This window comes from Microtus pennsylvanicus, chromosome 3, assembly GCF_037038515.1.
Source record: "Microtus pennsylvanicus isolate mMicPen1 chromosome 3, mMicPen1.hap1, whole genome shotgun sequence".
In the NCBI taxonomy this organism is placed as follows: Eukaryota; Metazoa; Chordata; class Mammalia; order Rodentia; family Cricetidae; genus Microtus; species Microtus pennsylvanicus.
The window spans coordinates 57,363,501-57,386,100 of NC_134581.1; the positions used below are offsets into that span (position 1 = coordinate 57,363,501).

At 42.4% G+C, this 22,600-nt stretch overlaps 1 protein-coding gene across 4 annotated transcripts in view; it reads left to right on the forward strand.

The window, feature by feature from the left end:
* The window catches only part of Map2k5 (mitogen-activated protein kinase kinase 5), a 224,972-nt gene that overhangs the window by 62,092 nt on the left and 140,280 nt on the right, over nt 1-22,600 (forward strand). For all 4 annotated transcript variants that reach the window (XM_075965562.1, XM_075965563.1, XM_075965564.1 and 1 more), the window contains one exon: nt 14,542-14,581. In XM_075965562.1, coding sequence (XP_075821677.1) covers nt 14,542-14,581 — 40 coding nt within the window. The remainder of the gene's footprint in view (nt 1-14,541; nt 14,582-22,600) is intronic.

The window sequence follows — 22,600 nt, forward strand, 5'->3', positions numbered from 1 at the left end:
GTGCCCTGAAGTATGGAGAAGAGGCGCCTGAGGAAAACTTAACTGAAGAAGCGATATTCGAGCTGAGTTCTGGAGGATAGTCATGAGAAAATCTGGGAGGAGAACCTTCCAGAAAGAAGGGAGCATTCAAGTTAAAGCCCAACAATGAGCACAGAAGTGTTGCATCCAGGCCAGTAGTTGTAGCAGAGAAGTCCTGGAGAGAGTGTACAGAGGGACAGGGGCTGGTCACACCAGGCCTTTAGACATGGGGACGAGACTGGTTTCCCGCTGTTTACCGTAAGGAAAAGCATGGAGGGGTGAAGTGGCATTTCCAAGACCAAGAGTACAGCCTGGGACTTCTGCTGCCTGGACCAATACCTGGGGGTGCTTCTCAAGCCACAGTTTCTATGTCTTTTAATCTCTGGATTTTATTATTTTTAATGCAAATGCTTTATTAATGTGAAGTAGAAATGAATGTATGTCAGTAGTGAACTATGTGCAATGATTAATTTTAGAAGCCCTTTAGTCATTGCTAGCACACTTTTTGGTCCACAGTTACCACAGCATGACTGGCTACTCTTTGGGTCTCTTTACTTATCAAAAGCACAGAATTTAGTAATTGAATCCTTAGATTAAGTATATGATTGCGCAGTGGAGGTGGTGCATTTCTTGACTCCTAAGACATACTAAAATTTTAAGTCTGTTTTGCAGTACTTGATATGTTAGAAAATTACAGTTTCTTTGTTGGCATATTGTACAAGGAGGTGTTTGTAAACCACAGTGTCTAGGGCATTTAGTTAAATTGCCTTTTTGGAAAATAATTTTCTGGAAAGTCCAAAAGGCATTTACTGTGTATAACTTTGCTTCTCTCCCCGCTCCCCTTTGCTCTGTTGTTTGCTATTTTGGTGTAAGAGATCATGTTTCTGTTAAATTTCTGGCTTTCTGGATTGAAGCATGTTCAGGCCCTGATATAACACGGGGTTGCAGGAACAGTTACTAAACTAGAATGGTAGCAGTATAGGGCTAGGCTATGGAAAGTAAGCTGAAAATGCCTGTGTTTTATTTGTTTGTTTTCACATTAATTTGTTTGTTCAGTGTGACTTTGTGTACTGTCCTTTTCTCCGTAACACTTCCGTAGTTTTCCTTGCCAGACTTCATTACATGAAAGCAAAGTGTTTGGTGTTACATTCAACACACGGCGCATGGTTTTGCTTTGTGAATTCACATAATAAAATGAAACCAGTGTTCTGTGCTTTTGGGCACAGTCAATAAAGCACTTTAACCAGCTTGGTTGTATTTGGAAAATACATGTGTGTCAGCCCTCAGCAGCCTGGTTCTGCTCCTGCTCTGCCTGTAGCAGCGTAAAGGAGCAGGGTTCAGTGAGTAAGTGTAAAGGTTTGATTAAACCACAATTAAGTGTATGATATTCTGTTTGTGCTTTAACAATTACAGCTTGCCTGAAGATCAGAGGGCGGACCTAGCCACTAGTTTATCATAACGGCCAGGCAAGTGGTGTCATACACTTTAATCCCAGCACAAGGCCACCCTGGGCTTGATCTAGTCTAAAACAGAATTACAGCCAGGTGGTGGAGGCTTGCACCTTTAATTCCAGTACTTGGGAGTCATGTGCCTTTAATCCCAGAGAAATGCTTCTCTGATCTTTCAGCATTTACCCCTATATCTGACTCGGGGTTTTTATTATTAAAACCATTTAGAATTCACATTACTATTAAATTTTCAGAAACACTAGCTAACTATTAATAAGATATGTTTTTACGTTGTTTCAGCAACAAAAACTAGAGCAAATGAAACTTTATAGTGTGGTTGAAAATATTGCATGGAACAGAGTGTCAGAATGACTTTCACAAACACTCACACAGAGCTAAATTCATATACACTAGTTATTTCTCTCTTTTAACTTTGTAATAAGATAACTCTTTTGAAAATGAATTGAAGTGAATGTTTGCAGAAAGCAGACTGGACTGAAAGGGTCTGTCAGCAGCTTCCCTGCAGCCTAAGAGGCACAAGGAAAATGACTTAAGGTCCTACCTATCTGTACAGCCAAGGCCCAGAGGCAGCCGGCCTTCTGCTCCGTGCTTCACCAGGGTGTTGGGAATGACTGAGCACAGTAGGCCTCCGGTCCTCGTTTGACTGAAGACAACCTGAGAAAATGGGTTCCCTGAGGATCAGAGCATTTCCCCTCCCAAGCGCATGCTTGCTTATTTCTTAGTCTCTCTCTGCCTTTTCTTTAAAATAGTTTAAAATAGTTGTAGTTTGGTTTCAGGAGCCTCAGATGAGCAGAGAGTGTCTCCGCTGACTGATTTGAGCCAGCCTTTTTGAGGGGCCATTAGTGGCCTCAGGCTTGTAATTTTTTTGCATAGGCTCTTGTGTCATACTGAAGGCCTATGATAGTCAACCACTGTCTCCGTTCTTCTCTTTCCTGGAAGCCTGAGCTCTTTGAAGGAGCACTTGGGCCCAGTGTACGACTTGTTGATGCTGACTTCTGACCCCTTGTCATTTCATATGGTTCTCTGATAATTTGGCCTGTAGTGTTTGTTTTTTCATTGTTGTGACTTGGTGAGTATTTTACTTCTTTCTTGGGAATCATGTTAGTGTTTGGGCTTCCTGGTCTTTATAAAGCAGTTAGGTCACCCATCACTGTCTTCACCCTTTCCTTTCCCTCCTTCTTCATGTCTGACTTCAAAAGTGCCTGTGACCGTGTTATGCCACACTGTCCTAAACAGATAAGAGACTCTAATCTTCTCTTGACTGATCCCTGAGGACTCTGTAAAGCAAAATGTTACCTAGCTCTTCAAGAAGGGCATTCTTACACGTAATACATGTTGTTAGACGTCACTAAGTATATGGGGGAAAGTATGCCATGTTCTCACAGGACTGTGGCACAGAGCCCCAACCAAGTGTGGGCTGCCTTCCTTCCTCCTGACTGGTTTGAAGGCAGTGTAGGTCTGTGTTCCTCCTTATGTTAAAGTAACAAGTCTGTCCTGGTTTATTTTGACCTGGTCATGATGTGTCCATTCCACAAACTCAGTTATGCACAAAAGTGCACAGAATGAAGACAAAGTGCCTCTCTCCAGCCTGACAACAGCCATTCCTGTGCAGAATGGAAGCCGAGTGAAAGTGAATAAACGAATGGACAGCAATCACAGCCTAGTTGATGGAACTGTTCAATTAAAGCACAGGCATTTACATGGTGTAATTTCCCTAAATTGCCAATGAGCCCCTTTAGACACAACCAGTGTTCAAATTGATTTCAGCATTGATTCTGGCTGAAGCTGATAAATTTCTGCTTGTTAGTTAAAGTGATTTTGCAGAAGACTTTGTACTGCAGTATTGAAGTGCCCGTTTAGCTGATGGTTCAAAGAGGACGTATTTACAGAGGCCTCTGCTGTTGTTCTGAGACGGGACAATTCCCCAATCATCTTTTCCTTTTAATTTTTTAGGCTTCAGTATACCAATCAATAGGTGATTGAAACTGATTAAAACTTATCCAACCAGCTGCCTATGGCAGTTTAATTAGAAGCCGGGTGATTCTTAAATTAAACGTCTTGTTCTCATCGCATCGCCATCTTCCAGAAGAGTGAGGGGCTAACAGTGCTGAAAACTTAAAACTTGAGCTCGGTTAGATAGCTCATGAATGTGAAACTGCCTGGGAACGGTTCCTCAGGCGATCCAAAACCATACCCAGGCTTGGGAGCTTAGGAGGGGTGCAAAAGCAAAGGCTTTTAGGTCAGAGGTACTCAGTAGGGAAATACAGACAAAGGGCCATCTGCCTGTGCTTTGTCTTCCTGCATATGGCAGTGGGTACTAGGACTCAGTTGTAACACACAGTAGGTGTGAAAGGGCCATCAAAATAGTCTGTGAGCTTCTGGCTTTAACACCCTCAATTCAAATATTTTTCATTCTGTTTTGAGGTCTCAAGAAAAATAAGTCTCCATTGAATGGTAAGCAACTATTTTCACAGAAGCCAGTCTTGACTTTTCAACAGGATTGTGGGAGAGATTTCATCATCCCCCCCACTTCTGAATCTTCCCCACACTCGTTTTATCTAGTAAAAGCCAGTGTCTTGGTTTGCAATGGAAGCAGGATGATATTTCTGTCATAAGGGACATATTACATCTGGCACTACAGGGAAGGGAATAAATGGCTCACTTTTCAGAGGTGCATTTACTCTTTGACCCACTAGGGTACTATTTAGTGTTCTAGAAGAGGTAATTTAGTAAATTGCACCCCAGTGGCCTGAAAAAGTTAATGCAACCCTGAAAAGAGAGGCATTCAATCGATTTCTCCTATTGCTTTTTAAAAATCAGCACCAACCATTTCCAGAACGTGTGGAAGACTGTTGGAAAGAGGCTCTAGAAGCAGCCAGTTCACGCTCACACAAAGCTGGGTTTGGCTTCCGAGGGCCCAGGTCCACCTTCTACTCCATGTTTATCAAACAGAAATTTGAAACTGCCCTTTTACCTCACCAGGCCTTGACTCCTCGGCTGTAGAATGGCTAAGACACTTCCCTGACAAGTTTTTGAGCAAAGCAAATAGCCTCTGTATAAAAATATTTCCTAGCCAGACTTCCCCCACTCCCAGCTCCAAGTGGGGAGCAGCCAACAGAGAGACGCATGGCTGACCAGAACCCTAAGAAGGAAAGAGCAAGTGCTCAACCCTGAGTGGAACTCCTGTGTTGACCTCTGGCGTAAATGAGATGGGATATGTGCCGGATAGGCTTCCTATATTCCAGTGGTTGGCCCCACACCCACACACATATGGACAGCAAGCTTAGTTGGACTTTGTAGTTTAGTAAAAACAAACAAAAGAGACACAAAAATTGAAGGTGAGAAACGGGAGTTTATGGTCATATTTCATTGCATATATGTATGAAATTCTCAAAATAAGGAAAAATTGAAAACTTCATAACATATATTCTAAACCACACACAACCAAATGCTGAGCCCTGACAGAAGCTTTTCTGTCTTTTTCCCATCTTTGTGGCCAATTTGGGAGAGTGATTTGCTGCTCACTCTCCAAGGAACTATGAGTAGCATCTATCCCGTTCTCAGGCGTTCCTGGAGAGGGGTCCTCATCTGGTTCATCCTTAGAGTGTTCCTACATCCCCACGTGCATTGCTCTGCCACTTACCTTCCTTCTTCTGCTGTGATGTCTCTCCCCTGCTTTGCCCATTGCCTTCTTTCAGAACCTTTGATCGAGAGTTCACCGTGACAGGAGCTTCCCCCATCTCAAAGGTATTTAGGCCATATATTAAAAGACATTACTCTAGTTAATGTGGAGAGCATTAAAGGCTCGAAGCAGCCTGCTTCAGCTTATTGAAAAAATATGGAAGTCTAATAGCATTAACTTTGAGGGAGGTGTGAGAAGAAAATGGGTGTTTCACCCAACTAAACAGAAAGGAGCCAACACCTTTCTCTGCCTGAAAATCTTTTTAACCCAGCCAACTTCCCCAATGTCTTGTATTAGGTTGATTTGTGAGGCCTATATACAACCAATATCTTAAAATTAATATCTGTAACCTAATAACATGTTTGGTTTGGCATGTAAACAGTTGGGAGTGTTGCTTAAGCACAGATTATTTTACAGTTGGTAGTCAAGCTTCTGTAATGGGTGTTTAGGTTGGCATCGCTCGCGATTTGAAGCTTCTCTCTACAACTGCTGTTTACTTTGGATTTTCTGTTCTAACAGCCAGAGCCTGGCTAATGTGTTTATCTATTATGGAAGGCAACAACTGTCAATGTGGATTTCCCTGGAACTGTTTGATTTTTTTTCCCTCCCTGTGAATGGCTGTGGCCATTTTAGTGTACAGCCATGCTCCTTAAAATTCTCCAGCTATTATTCCCACCCTCCAAAGAAAAGGACTAAGCATTAAAATCGCATTTTCATGGGCTGACCCCACAGCCGCTTTGCATATGGTTGCTGGAGATGCCATTGCAACTCGAAGATGATATTCAGAGAAATTAATTAAAATAGAATAATTTTATAAATGACTCTCAAGACAGCAGAAAGTGCTCGCTTTTGTCCTGCGTTGCTCTTAGGCATTCGTGCCCTTCACTTCTTTTGTCAGGAAGGGATCACTTTGTATTGGCTTCAGCTTTGGAATGCAGACTTCATTTGAATCAGGGACTGACTGCTCCTTAGACCTTGGGGTTCTGCCTCCCCCTTCCTTTTCCTTTAGTTGCTCTTTTAGCCCAAAGGCTAGATGTGATTGGAAATGGAAAAATACTATTTTAGAGAAATTCTTCCATCCGCTTTTAAAAAGTTTCTATGGACTCACAAGAACTTTTATTTTTACTTTGTTGTTTTTTGTTTGTGAGAAAATGTCTCCTCATGTTAGGCCAGGCTAGCCCCAGACTATTTACCCTTCTGCTTCTGCCAGCATAGCAGGTATGTGCTACCTCACCAGAGTGAAAACATGGTGCTTTTAATAGATAAATAAATGTCATTTAAACAGCAATTAAAACACCATCTGTAAATATGGAAACTAGTGATTGCATCTCCTGGTGGTTTAATGGCTGCCATACATTTTGGTATGGGGTACCTTTAATAACTGAATCTGAACGTGGCAAGTCTTAGCTAAGAGCTGCGCTACTGAGAACCAAGAGTTGCGTAGATAAAGTGGATGAACCTCCTTTTAAGCAGTCTTCTCCTCCTCAAACTTTCATCAAATCTCCCTTGTTTCTCTTTGGTCGTATCTCCCGGCACCCAGCACTGGTCTGATGTGTACCCTGTGAAGCTCTAGGGCTATGGAAAGAAAGGCAGACATCTGGGTACCTGCCAGCGACACCGTTGCCTGAAGAGCAGAGAACCTGATTTATTATTCTGGAGAGCTGCGTCTGTCTCTGCAGCCAGTTAACACGGTGGCTGACGTGACTTTTGTTTACTTTTATATTTTTCATTATTATTTATGCATTCATGTTTTTGCTTGCATGTATGTCAGTGTGAGGGTGTTGGATACCCTGAAATTGGAGTTACAGACAGTTGTGAGCTGCCATGTGGGTGCTGGGAATTGAACCTGGGTCCTTTGGAAGAGCAGCCAGTGCTCTTTTTTTGTTGTTGTTGTTGGTTTTTCAAGACAGGGTTTCTCTGTAGCTTTGGAGCCTGTCCTGGAACTAGCTCTTGTAGACCAGGCTGGCCTCGAACTCACAGAGATCTGCCTGCTTCTGCCTCCCGAGTCCTGGGATTAAAGGCATGTACCACCACTGCCTGGGTCAGCCAGTGCTCTTAATCACCGACTAAATAAAGCCTTTTCTCTTTCTGGTCTCTTTTCTCTCTCTGTTTGCCCTCTGAGACCCAGGAAGCCAAGTAAGCACCTTTTCCTGTTCTCACAACTGTCGTGTTCTCTGCCCATGACCAGGTAATTTCCCTACTCACTAACCTGTCTGTGGGAAGCAGAACTCCTGTGGTCATAGTTACTGTACAAGCCAGCCAGCCCACCCTCAGGATGGGCACAACAGTCACTCAGGTGTTTCCTTCCTGACATTGTTGCTCAGTCTATACGTGTGATGACTCTTGAGGACTTTCTCCAAGATAGGAAGGAAAATAGGTGCAGAGGTTGTTTTCATCCTCATTGTGAGTATTTGCTGCTGCTACTTGGCTTTTTTAGCATCATTGAGTCTTGCTGGAATCTGAAACGTTTGCATCAGGTGTAGGTCAACATCTCTGTCTTAAATTCCCTCTGGTGTCCCAGTCACCAGAGAAGCCAGATGCTCCCCAGAGTAAATCCTCTTTGCACACGAATTAGAGTAACTTTATTGGACTTATATTGGGAAATTAGCACACAGGAAGTGCCGTAGAGCTCAGATGTCTGCTTTAAATTGTGTAGCATTGCGTAGGCTGTATCAGGAATTGCATGTTCAGCTTTAGGCTGTTTATTTTGTAAGCAGGAGTCAGCTGGAAGACTCACATTTTTGTGATTCTTCTAGAATTTGAAATTCCAAGCATAAATACTTAAGTAAACACTGTAAGATACAGATGTGGATGGTCCTGTGCGTGGCGTGTTCTCGCGTGGCAGTCCAGATGTGGAAATGTGAGCATTTCTCCCTTATGTCCTGGTGGGCGCAGGACTTTGTTTTCAAATTTTTCTTCTCCGCTCTTATAAAGATTATTAGAGAAATTGCTTTTTTTCTTCTTAAGTCTTATTTTATGTGTATGAATGTTTTGCCTGCATGTTTGCCTGTGTACAGTGTGTATGCCCAGTGTCTGAGGTCAGAAGAGAGCATCAGATCCCCTGGAACTGGAGTTACAGGTGGTTGTGAGCTACCACGTGGGTGCTGGGAATGTAACCTGGGTCCTCTGGAAGAGCAGCCAGTGCTCTTAACCGCTGAGCCATCTCTCTAGCCTGTGATTATTCCTAAATTAGATTCAGCAGGACTTAGATGGAGGTAAACACACTTACCACCCACCTTGCAAGCTGTACTAGACTCTCTAAAGTTTGAAAGAAGCACTAGAGTCACTTGCGTTGGTTCCAAAGTATTGTCTTTGTGTCAGTTACACATCTTCTGCCAGCCACTAAGTGCTTGGCATTAGAGCAGATAGAGCACCAGCATTCATGGCCGCTGGGGTTTGTTATCAGCTTACCAGAAGTCCCTTCTTATGCCCTTGGCCACTTTCTTTTCCTCTCTCTGGCCTCAGTTTAGATAGGAAGCTGAGGGCTGGAGAGATGGCTCAGAGGTTATGAGCACTGACTGTTCTTCCAGCGGTCCTGAGTTCAATTCCCAGCAACGACATGGTGGCTCACAACCATCTGTAATGAGATTCGGTGCCCACTTCTGGCCTGCAGGAAGAACACTGTACACGTAATAAACAAATGAATCTTCAGATAGGAAGCTGATCACTCTCGCCCCTGCCTTCTGTGTCCCTCGTCCGCTGCAAGAGTTTATCCGCACGTCCAGTTTCAGTCTCACCATCCAGCAGCCACTGCGAGTTCTCAAATATTACCTCTCACCTTCTATCTGTGCCTGTTACCATTTGAGATAAAAGCTGGAGCTCACCAGGCTAAGTGACGTGACGCAGTCCAGCTTCCCACGGCCTCCTTGGCTCAGGTCTCTCAGTTAAGCCTGATGTCCATTCTGCCGTCACACACATTCCACCCTGGACGGCTTACACAGACGATGCATTAAGATGAGAAGGGGTGATTGCAATGAAGAAGTTGTAAGGTTGTTACATTGTCTGGAAAAAGATAGAAAACAGTAACTTTATTCTAAACTGATTCTAAAATCGGCATAGGTGACAATAATATAGTGGACAGTGAAGGAACGAAGCCAATGAGTAAAGTGGCGGGAATGAATCCCAATGTATCGGGCGTTATAGTAACTACAAACAAAGATTGTCACCTGATAGATTAGTTAGATTGAGGGGTTTTTTTTAATAGCTGTTTTCTTTTTTAGATTAGTTTAGATGAATCCCGAAAACACAAAGACACAATAAAGTTGAAAGACAATGATAGGAAAATGTATCAGATAAACACAATAGAAGCAACAACAAAAATTTTTTTCTTTAAAGCTTATATATTGACATATCACAAACTAAAAGGCAAAAATTATTAGGGATAAGAAAGGACTGTTATATGATGGTATAAAGAAATAAGATTGACTTAGCAACCATAAGCTTACATGTAATTAATAATACCACCTTAAGATATGTAAGAAAATTTTATACAATTACCCAGAACATTTAATAACTCCACACTGTGGAAAATTATCTCTCAGCAATCAACAATTGATCAATCAAATAAAATCAGTACATAAAATATTTTGGAGGTTATTTGTATTCATATGTTTTTGTGTGACTGCCGGTCTGTATATGTACCACATGGATGCAGTTGCCTGAAGAGACCAGAAGAGGTTGCCCTCCACTAGAACTGGAGTAACACATGGTTATGATCTACCCAGTGTGATGCTGGGAACCGAACCCAAGTCCTCTGCAAGAGCTGGAGGGGGGAGGGCTCACACACTGAATCATTCCTCCAGCCTGATACAGGGCTCACACACTGAATCATCCCTCCAGCCTGATACAGGACATCTTGGCACACAAGCAGAATGTGTTCTTATGATTTTGTGTATGGAAATTGACACCAATTAAGTTGAAAATATATATCCTTTTTCAGGCATACAGCATTTATTAATAGCAAAAACCCGATTATTATTAGGGCACAAAGCAAATCTCAGTCCAGTCCGTACCATGCAGCTCATGTGTTCTGGTAACAACACTTAGGTTAGCTGTCAGCAGTAAGTTAAACACTTGGGACATTGAAATGCATAACTGAATAAGTCTGAATAACATCAAATCATGTAGTACATAATAATAAAAATGTTTACAGTTGAACAGAAAAAGGAATGCCGAGTGTGCAATCCGGAGACACAGCTAAGTCGTGCTTAGGGCAGGGTTCCTGGGCTTCTGTTAGAACAGCTGGGCACTGCTCAGTGTAACACAACCCAAGACACAACAGAGCAGGGGTGGAGAGTACACCCTGGAAATCAGAGAATTAGTCGTGGAATCAAAGTTCAAGAAACAAGTCAGCTAAACTAAAAGCTGGTCCCTCACATAAACAATCAAAGTAGAACGGATAAAACAGACAGAGTTCTCTGCAGAGCAGAGATTTTTAGGAGAGCACACATGCCGTCACGTCTTTAGTCCCAGCACTCGGGAGGCAGAGGCAGGCGGGGACTGCCAAGTAAACATTGAGACAGCATGGCCCAGACTTCTGGCGTAGGCACCAAGGCCCTGAGGCAGCAGCAGGTTTAGTACAGCGGAGTGATAACGAGCTAAGAAAGTTTGACAGAAACAGATACATGAGTTAATCAGATTGTGAAATCCTCATAAGGACGTTGGATTCAATAGTTAGGAATCTGCCCATGAAAGAATGAATTAGATGCTGTGGAATTTGTGGCACAGAGCATCCACCATGGGCAAACACTGTGCTCAACATAAGAATAGGAAGATGATGATATGAGAATACATCATATGTGTGCCCGGTATGATACACAGTGCAGGGACATCTGAAGTGTGGTGAGGACCATCATGTAAATTCACATACACATGTATACATATATGCAAATCTATGTGTATGCATATATGCATGTGTATATACATGTGTGTACATATACACCTATACACATGCATTTGTGTGCATATAAATTTGCATGATACATTTACATATTTGCATGCACATACATATATTCTCATGCATATGGACCCATATGTATGCATATGTAAACCAGGTCTGAAACCAGGTCTCATAGCACAGATTAACCTAAAACTCACTGTGTAGCCCAGGATGGCCTTAAACTCATGATCCACCAGCTTTCTGAATGTTACATTATAGGTGTGCATCAACTTGCCCAGCTATAAGAATGTATATTAAAAGAAGTTACATGGGTGCTTTCTAGGGTAGCTTATGTTTTCCTATTAGCCCAAGGAGACTGAGACATTCTTTCTCACCTAGGAGAACTTACTGCCAAGTGATGTTTCTCATAGGTGAGCTAGACAAGGCGAACACAGATCTGAAGTCCATTAGAGCAACAACAGCCACTTCACATCCCCAGTCCCACCCATTGTTTGTCTTTTACACTTCATACTCTTGGCTTTTTCTAAGCTTGGCCGTTAGTCATCTGGTTTTTGGGTGTTTCTGGTGAAGAAAGAAGATTGGCCTGGACAGTTTTCTACACTCCCTACTAGTTCAGAGAACTCCGCTCTGACATTAAATGTTGACCCAACATCACTGTTCCCACACCTGGACTGTTGCTGAGGAAGACAGAAAATAGGGCTGAGGCTGTTGCTCATGGGAGAGTGCTCGCTCAGCATGCTTGGGGACCTAGGCTTGAACCTCAGCACCACAACAACCCAGTATATTATTGTATGTATTATATATGTGTGGGGGGGGATTAGTAGAATGACTTACAGGCTGTGGTCCAGCCAGTCCAGGAGTGGTTCAGTCCAGAGGCTGGATGTCTCAGCTGGTCTTCAGCATAGGCTGGAATCCTAAAGAAGTTCTAATGCCAGTGAAGGCAACGCATGGACTTGGCAGCAAGAGCAAGCAGGCAAAGAGAGAAAGCATCCTTCTCCCATGTCCTTTATATAGGCTACCATCAGAAGGTGTGGCCTAGGTCAAAGAGAGTCTTCCCACCTCAAAAGATCCCAATCAAAAGTGGGTATTCCCACCTCAAATGATTTAATTAAGAAAAAAGCCCCTCGCGGGTTTCTCCTGTTCAGACATTTACCCCAGACTATTCTTGTGCCATCCCCAGGTGTCTGTATTGTGTCTTCAGTTTTACAGGGGTACTGGTCCCAAAGGCGAAGAGAAGCGCACAGGGAGAAGCACTAAGCAATGCCTCATACAAATGCTTCCTCCCTTCGCTCTTTGGAACAGGTAATTACTGTGGCAACTACAAACTAATTTGAAGCGTTAGCTGTTAATTAAAACATTGCAGAGGTGTATAGTTGTCTTTTGGTGTAACCAGAGCCTCCATTCAGACTTCATTAATCACTTTCCAGTTAATGTGCTGCGGAAGGTCAAGACAATCTAGACGCACTATCTGCCGAAAGTAAACAAACTCTTTCTCCAGGTAGGACGCTGATCACCGAGTTGAGGGAGCTGGCTTAGCTCAGAGCCTGGCATTGCCTCTGTCATCCATTTCCCCCTGATGATTAAATGTGAAATCAGCCCTGTCACCAGATTGTAAACCAAGCCACAAGCTTTCTTTATTGCTCGAAATGGAACCCAAACTTGCATGGATGAATTAGCGTGCGTCATAATTAAATCATCAGGTCTCCTTTTCAATTCAGTTGGAAATGGGAGACCTTTCTTTTGGGAAAGAGATCGGCTTTCTTGACGAGCTAATGAAGTTGCCAAACTTCCCAATGCGCTGTGTGTATGCTGGGCTCTTGGGTAATCGAGTTCTCATGGCCACAGCTGGTCTCAGAAGGCCATGTGTTGCCCCTTGTCCTGAGAACCAGCACTGCTGTCCCCCAGCTTCAGAGTGTCTGTCATCGTCCTTTAGTCCTTGACTAGTGAAGCTGAAGTCGGAAGCATCTATAGTGTACCAGTGAAAGTAATGTCACCATTTAATCTTACACCTTGAATTATTTATATTTATGTGGGAAATTCCTCACATATATTTTAAAGGACGCATAGTCCATCAACTTCTGCAGCCACTGGGGAAAATACAGTATATGCTACAATTAGTATCGCCTAAGTGGACACTGTCGCCGCCCACTCACATCCCGGCCACCAGCCACCTGATGGGAGCATGTGAAATCCTCCGTGGGGCAGATGCGGTTCTTCCCAGTTCACTATGGGCTTGCAGTTACAGCACCTGCTTGTGTTATGTGTCTCATTTTAAATTTTTATATAAAATAGTTTGTGTCCCAGAAATGGTGAGAATATGTAGTTCATGCAGTGTGAATATAAAAGTATAAATGTATGCACATTAGATCTTGATAGAAAATGATTTTATTTCTGTAAACCTTAATTTCTTAACTTTCTATAAATGAATGAATGAATTCTTGCTTGCTTGCTTGCTTCCTTTCTTTTTCTTGTGCTGGGGACTCCAACACTGTGTATTATTTATGCTGGGCAAGTAAGTACTCTACCACTGAGCCATAGCTCCAATCCTATTAATATTTCTTAATCTAGATAATGCTATTTCAGTGTCTCTGAGTGTCTTGCTAACTTTTCTATTATGGTGATAAAATACCATGACCAAGGCAGCTTTAAAAAGAAAGTGCTTAATTCATGGCTTCTGATTTCAGAGGGACAGAGTCCATGATGGCGAAGCAAAGGTGTGACAGGAATAGCTGAGCTTATATCTTGATCTGCAATTTGGAAGCAGATAGAGAGACTCTAGAATCCTCAAAGCCTGCCTCAGTGAGGCACTCTTCCAACAAAGCCACACTTCCCACTCCTTCCTAAACAGCTTCTCCAACTGAAAACATTGAAACATTTGAGCCTTTGGGGGCCCTTCTCATTGGACACCACACTGAGCCTGCATCTCTATTTAAGGAAAAAATGAGTCACATGCTCAAGCCTCATAACTGTATTTCCTATGAAAAATGGTACAAAAAACCATAGTCAGAACTCATCCCGTGATTGGTGATTATTTTGATAAAATACTATGACATGATGTCTCTACTTATGTACCTTAAAGAAAAATAAAAACCTTCATTTTGCTGCTTGTACATGACTACAAACACACACAATGACAACAAGGGACCTAGGGCCAGAAAACCTGAGTTTTAAGGTCTAGTTCTGCTGCTGCACACTTGGGTGTTGGACAAACTGCTTAACTTTCCCATGCTTCAGAACTCTAAGAGGAGAGTAACCAGAACAACGTGACTTTTGAGCAATATTTTAAGATACATAATCACTTCATAAGCCATTTAGCATTACATAAATGTATGTTGTTTTTGTGGCCATTTGCCTTGAAGGTACCAGGTCTGTCCCCCATTGTTGCAGAAACATTTGAGCTGATGCTATGTCCTTAGCCATTCTGTAGGTTACCTAATGATATCAAGTAACTTTGTTTTCTTTTCTTCCTATAGAGCATATCATGTCCCAAGTGGGAAAATTTTAGCTGTAAAGGTAAGCATTGGGTATATTTTATACAAATTTGTATGTGTCTGAGTGTGAGTGTGTGTGTGTGAATACATGTGATTGTGGGTGTGGTCCTTGTGACATATGCACACATAGAAATCAGAGGAGGATGCTGGGTGACCTGCTCTATCACTCTCTCTCACCTAGCCTGGAGCTGGGCTGGTCCTCCCATCTCCTCTTCCCATGGTGCTGGACTTCCAGCATGCAGCCAAGACTGGCATCGTACGTGGGTGCTGAAGTTGTGCAGCAAGTCCTCTGCCTGCAGAACCATCTCAGCTCTGTGTTGTGAAATGTTTGGTGCTCACTGATTTCCTTTCCCTCTCAGCCTAAGCCGCTGGTGCACAAACTCTCTTTTCATCAGGAGGCTTTTTATTGACACACAGACCCTCATGCAGTCTGGCAGTGACCTGCCTTTACAGACACACTTTCTGCTTCAGTGGTCAGCTAATGACTCTTTGCCACACCTTGTCTCTGGTCTCTGGGCATTTAGTAATGGAAAGTTTTTGGTTTTGAATAGCTGCTGGGTGCTGGGTATCACAGTATGTGTTTTAAAGTTATATTTAATCCTTAAAACGCTGAGCTAATTCTAACCCATTTTTAGATTTGAAGAAAGTGGGACTCATAGGGTTGATTTATGCAAGGTTGTTTGAGAGAGGCATGGTGAGGATTTAAAGGATGTCCGTCTGCCTTTAAAGCTAACATCCTCCAGGTGCTGTGCAGTGTTTGTCCAAATGACTGCTTTTCAACCCTCTGCTGTCTAACCAGCCTTTCAAAATTCATCTCCAAGATGCCCTTGTAACTCCATCTGCAGTAAGCAATTGGTCTCTTGCCCGAACACTTCAGTTTGTATTTCTGTGTCTTATATGTTAAGGAAACTGAGGATTTGCACAATGATTATTCCATCTTTATTAAAGTTAAACTAAGGCTCAGCTCTGGATTCTAGTACATTCCAAGGTTCCCTTTCTGTCTCACACCTAGTTCAGCACCTACATCATCGTGAGGTCTAGTTTTAGTAACAGATAGTGTGTGTGGCGAGGCCCAGCGGACTCTCTCAGGATGCCTTTGAAACTCCAAACAAATTATAGCTATGTAGGTGAGCTTAGGAGGCACCATTGAGGTCATTGTAGGCCTCAATTTTACACGACGGTCCCGAGAGTTCCTGGAGTAGGGGTGTGGGGATAAGCTGTTTCCCAGCCTTTCCCTCTGTTAACCTACATTGAACCATCTTCTGTGCCTCCCCTGAGCTCTCCTTTGATGAGAGCATCCCATTAACTGAGCAATGTTTTCCTAAGTCTTAGATTATTATTCTGCTTTTATATGTAAAGACAGTCAAATCTCAGTTTAGTTATTCCAAGAGAGGGAGAGAGCATCACTACAAATGATCCAGAACCCTTGGCCTTGTAAAAACATAAAATTTTCATATTCCATATATTTTAAGTTATGTTTAAGGTAGGCTAATATTAAGATTCATGGGTATAGTTATCTAACTGGGTGTGGCAAATAACCAGCAGCTGTTCAGAAAAGGACTAAAGGTCACTTAAGAATATACTTTACAGGGCTGGAGAAATGGCTCAGAGGTTAAGAGCATTGGCTGCTCTTCCAAAGGTCCTGAGTTCAATTCCCAGCAACCACATGGTGGCTCACAACCATCTGTACTGAGATCTGGTGCCCTCCTCTGGCCTGTGGTCATACATCGAGGTAGAATGTTGTATACATAATAAATAAATAAATCTTTAAAAAAAAAAAGAATATACTTTACAGGCTGGAGAGTTGGCTCAGTGTGAAAGAGCACTGGCTGTTCTTCCAGGGGACCCGGGTTCAACTCCAGCACCCACATAGTGGCTCACAACTGTCTGTGACTCTGATTCCAAAGGATGCAACTCCCTGATGCTGGTATAAATAAATGCAGGCCAAACAGTCAATGCACATAAAATTTTTTAAAAAAGGAATATACTTTACAAAATAATTGTTAGTTAGATTTTCACTATGTAAGATTGCTGGAGTTTACAAATAAGCTGCTAGTAGGGCTGGACCTTTGAACTGGGCTTTCTAGCAGGACCTGTATTGTGTCTGTAAACTGAATCGAATAGTGTTTAATTTTTGTGTATAGACTTGATCTTGAAGACCAAAACAAAAATCATATAGATTATAAAATGGTTATAGTTGGAGAAAATGTACCATTTCTTCACAGCCTGAGTGGTGCATTAATTCTTAGAAATTTATTATTTAGTTTCCAAATATTGGAAAGCTTCCAAGTATTTTTCATTTATTGACTTCAATTTAATTCCAATGTGATCTAAGAACATATTGTATAATTGGAATTATTCTAAATTAATTTGGCTCAAAATATGGTCTTTGCTTGTGAATCTTCCTTGTGCACATAAAAAGAATATACAATCTGAAGAAAATGAATTGTTGTATAAACCTTTGTTAGATCAAGTTGACTTTAGTTTTAATATCTTTCATATCTGAACTGAATTTTTTTCTACTTATTCTATCAATTACTAAAAAAAGAGTGTTAAGATTTTCAACAAGAGTTGGACTTTGGTCTGGTTCTTTTTTCTTAAATTTCCACTGTTCTCTGTTACCATTTTTGAAGATGTGCTATTAGTTTCGGTAGGATTCTTTTTTTTTTTTTTTTTGTTTTGTTTTGTTTTGTTTTTCGAGACAGGGTTTCTCTGTGGCTTTGGAGCCTGTCCTGGAACTAGCTCTTGTAGACCAGGCTGGTCTCGAACTCACAGAGATCCGCCTGCCTCTGCCTCCCGAGTGCTGGAATTAAAAGTGTGCGCCACCACCGCCCGGCTAGGATTCTTATCACTTGGATGAACTGGCCTCTTTATCTTAATGCAGTGACTGTTTTGTTCATGGCCATCTCTGTGCTTTGAAATCTATGTTGGCTAATATAGACCTAGCCACAGCAACAACTACATTTCTGCTAATGTTGGTTGGCCTTTTAGTTGAACCTAGCACATCTCTGTATAGGAAATGAATTTCTCTTAGACAGCATGTAGTTGGATCTTATAATCTAGTCTGATGATCTCTCCTTTTTAAATTAGAGTGTTGGAACCACTTATATTTTCTGTGATATGATTGGATTTATAGCTCTTGTTCTGTTTATTGTTTTCCATTCGTCCTGGCTGTTTACCCACTCTCCCTCCACTGTTTTTGATGGTTGTCTAGAGTTTATAGCATCCGTCTTTAGTCTTCATATAAGGCCCTTCATCAGTGCTCTGTTGCTGTGAAGAGACACATGACCAAGGCAAGTCTTATGAGAGGAAGTGTTAATTGGGGCATGCTTACAGTTTCAGAGGGTTAGTCCATAACCATCACTAGGTATAGGATCTAGACTGACTGGCTTTCTTTTTGAATTTTAAAAATCTTGTTCCAATGTTGACTTTATATTTTCCAGCCGTGTGCTGACTATCCTGTGTGTTCATTATTCTTCTGTTTGTTCCCTCCCCTGGCTTCTCTGGCTTTTGTTCAGTTTTTTTTTTCTTTGTCACAGGTTATGGTTACAGTTTTCAATACACGGTTATGCTTGGCTTGAGTATGATTTTTTTTAATTCAGTATGCTTGAGGTTTGTTGAAGTTCTCGAATATGTGTGATTTCAGCTTTCTTCAAATTTGGAACACCTTAACTTTTATCAAATCATGCTCCCGCATTGAGAACTTTGCCTACATGTTCACTTCATGATAGTCTTTTACCTGTTTTAGTTTTGAAATATTTCTCCTCTGGAATCTTCAGGTACACTGGCCTTTTCCTCCTCATTGTCTAATGTGCTATTTCTCCTGCTCAGTGTGTGTTTTATTTTTAATTTCAAATACTCTTTTTATATCCCTAGAAGTGTAAGTACACCTTTTTGCTTTAAGAACATTTTCCATGTTGTTCTTTGATGTTCCCAACCTTCTTTTTTAAAACCTTCTAGAGTATGTGGAATAATTATGACAACTGTGCTAGATAGTTTTATGTCAACTTGACACAAGCTTAATGTAGATGGAGACGGTGCTTTCGTTTCCCAGCCTCCCAGACCCGAATAATCACAAGAAACTATATTAATTACAGCATTGTTAGGCCTAGTAGTGCAGGCTTATTATTAACTGGCTCTTACAACTTAAATTAACCCATAATTCTTGTCTATGATTAGCCACGTGGCTTGGTGCCTTTTCTCAGTGCAGCATTTTCATCTTGCTTCCTCTGCATCTGGGTGACTACTGCAGACTGACCCTTTCCTCTTCCCAGAATTCTCCTAGTCTGGTTTCCCTGCCTATACTTCCTGCCTGGCTACTGACCAATCAGCGTTTTAGTAACCCAATATGAGTGACAAATCTTTACAGGGTACAGGAGCATTTTCCCACATCACCTTAAGTTACCTGAGAGGAGAGAACCTCAATTTAAAAAATACCCAGCTTCTGAACAATTCTCTCTGGAAATAGAAGTTTCAACTTATTGATGACTTATGCTGATAAATATTTTGCATATGTTATCTTCATTTATGAACTTTGTTGCTATTACTGCTTCTCATTTGGCAGACGTAGAACCTGAGACACAGAGCAGTTAAACAACTTGCCCAAGGTCCTATACCTAGAGAGCCCCGAGGCCAAGATGCAAACCCTGCCCTTTGCTGATCTCCACCCCTAGGTGCAGTTCCCCAGCACCGTTCCCCTCTCTAAAGTAGGCTCCGTGTCATTTTTCCACTGGTTTCTTTTCTCACTGCTGGGACAAATGCCTGGCAGAAGCAGTTTGGGGAAGGGAGGGTTGATTTTGCCACACAGTTGGAGAGGGTAGCCATCATGGCAGCAGGAGTGTGTAAGGTAGCTAGCTACTCTGCATCTGTATCAGAAAGAGACAAAAACCATTGCTGTTTTCCTTTTCTTTCTTCTGTTTGGTCCAGGACCCCAGCCCACGGGGTGATGCTGCTCACATTCAGGATGGATCTCCCTTCTCCCTTCTTAGTTAACCCAGTTTAACTCCTCCACAGACATGCCCAAAGCTTGTCTCCTAGGAGATTCTGGACCTGTTAGATCAATCAATATAGAATAATCAATATCAACCACCATATAGCCCAGACACACTGAAAACACTCTTGGATGGGAGGTGGACCCTCCACAATGCATCTTTTATAGCTTGTTCTTACATTTTCTGATCTCTGTGCCTTTTGTTTTGTTTTACTTGAACTTGTGCCCTCATCTGAACCTAGGATGTTTTTTTCTCATTTCAACAAGTTAATTCATGTGCGCCTCTCTAATTAGAATGCCTTCATCCGTGTCTTCAACTATTAGAACCCTTAACAACCTTCAAGGGCCTGCTCTTTGATTCTGTCACATGTTTGCATCTGTCAGCCACTTTCCGGAATTCTCGGCATGTAATTTCTAAAGGCAGCCACATGCCACCTTGCACATGGCTGCTGGTGTCATGGCCATTTTCTCTAATGTATTGAAATCTTTTAAACGTGGAGAACAGAACTGAGTGTTTTGTTGCCTTCCCTACAGGGCCCGGCACTACATGTAGTGAGTGTAGAAACACGTAAGTTACTGATTGAATACAGTTTTGTTGTTTAATTTAGTCATTTATGTTGTGGTTATTTCAGTATTTGTTTATCTTTTGAAGTAACATACTGAAAACAGGTTTAGCAACATACAGAATACCCGCTAGTGTTCTTTGTATGGACCATTGCTCTCCCCCAGAATATTTCTTGGCTCCTTTTGTTATATTAAAGGGTGAAATGGAAGGTTAAGAGTTAGAAGCACATTTGATCTTTTCTTGACCCTCTCCCGACTTTTGTGTGACTTGAAGCGTGTCACTTGAACCTCCCAGTGACCCCAGTTGCCTGGTGTCACAGAGGAACTGTACAGAGCGGCAAATCATGGCCCTTGTCTGGGTGGAATCACCTGCAGGGCTTTGCTGCCTGCATGGAGCCATGGGGGTTTCATTTCCCAGCTCGTGGTCAGCTGGCCACACTTTGGATGTCTGTGGGACCAGTTAGAGGAGAGCCTGGCTGGTAGCATTTCCAGTTTGTATGCATTCGTCATTGAGTCCTGCTCTTTAAAGACAAGCAGCACACTGCAGCATTTCCTTCCCTGGACTTGAGATGTGACAAGAGAACTTTCCAGGTTTTTTTTTTTTTTAAAGCTAATTTTAGGAAAAATAAGAAGTTCTCTATACCATGAAATTTAGATTTTTTTTTCTGCTTCACAGAGCACTTTTAGAAAATGATGTTAGCTACACGTCAGAAATAACTGATTATTACCTGCAAACTCGCTGAAACGCGTTCGACCAGCTTTTGTTTGTTTGGTATCGGTAGCAAGACCATTGCAAATAAGTAGAGCAGAAAACAAACACAAATACTGTTAGCCATCCAGCAAGCAGAACCTTTTCTGCCACTAATGCCTCCTATAAAGTCTTTCCAATAGTAATGCTTGGGGAATTTGCTGGATTCCCCAGGATTATTTGTTTTCTGATTGGGAAAAGAATCCATCTAACGGGATTTCTTAGCCTTGTATGCAGCATGCGTTGATTATCATTCCCGGAGTGCTTTGGGTTTCTGCAGCCTTTAAAACAGCATTTAAATGGACCATTTGATTAATCATTTGTATCCTGGCTGTAATCCTCCCAAATTTCCTTTCTGAGTTGTACATACTGTAAAAGACAATTATGTCGCCACAGATTAAATAAGTGAATTAAAACAGAATAGCGGCTTAATTTGACCTGTGATTTTGTTCTCCCTGCCTTTAGTGGAGCGCATGCCACTCCAGCAAATAAATGAAGTCATCCATGACAGCTCGTGATGAATTGCCGTATTTATACTGTATATTTTAATAGTCTCACACTAATTTAAATTGAGCACAGAGTAAATTATAATTCAGTCAGTTGACTGCTTGTATTTAACTTGACAGCGCATCCTCGTGTGTCCTGGAGGTTTTAGCAGAGGGAGAGCGGTGGGAAGGCAGGCAGGTACCTCCGCGCAGGCTGAAGCCTCTCTCTAGGAGCTGCTTCCAGCTCCTCCTCTTCAGTCAGAAAGCACTTGGCTCAGTTTGAGGAGTGAAGACTCAGGCGGTCCACAGTGACCTCAGAGTTCAAAGGGAAAATCCAGTCACTGCTTTCCTCACTGCCTTTAGAGGAAGGACTGGCCTGTTCATTTTTAGCAGTTTTGAAGCTCACTGGCAAGGATGCCCAGGGGAGGGAGTTAACCTTTCACCAAGTACCAGGCTCCTGGAAAACAGAGCCTCGATGTGCTCTGTGGTGGCATGGAGATGACTTCCCTTCTCAAATTTGCAAAATGACCTGATTTCCTTTTTGGGGTCATGGAAGAGAGCTCCAAACCGATTAGAGCAGTGGACCAGCTCCACGAATACAATAGTCCCCACCCCAGTCTTGGTCAGTGCGGCACTTTGATGTCCGCATCTTTGGTTTTTGGTTTAGTTGCAGACATCACATGATCCAGTCCCCTCGTGTCTAATAACAGCACATCTGGAGGACTGTCCTTGAGGAACACTTTAATTAAGGCCCCTTCTCAGTGACCGGGTGATACTGTGAACCCTGGTGCTGGGCACTGAGGAATAAAGAACGCTCATACCCCCCCTTGCCCTTGAAGCATATGGCACCCTGCGCTGGAAGCTTTTAGACGTCTGGGGCATTGAAGCCGAGTGCGGTAAAGATGAGGAAGGGTCAAGCAGAGATGAGTTCTGATGAAGGGCTTTGAGGTGGGTGTGTGGAGGTGGTGAGACATTCAAGCTGGCTCTAAAAGGTCAAACTAGCTTTTGTAATCAGTGACTGGAGTGGAGAGAGGAAACACTGGTAAGGCGGTGTGGGTGGCAGGAAGGCAGCTGTGTAGGAAGAGTGAGGGAAGGGGTTTGCTTGAGACATAACCTCCTGGTGCTATGGAGTTACATCTTAGTTCCAGGTGATGGAAACTCATGCAAGGCTCCCAGTCGAGGAAGGGAAAAGGTCTCCGTAGATTGGGATTAATTTCAGTGTTGGCTAGTGGTCTGCGTTGGTAGAAAAGGCAG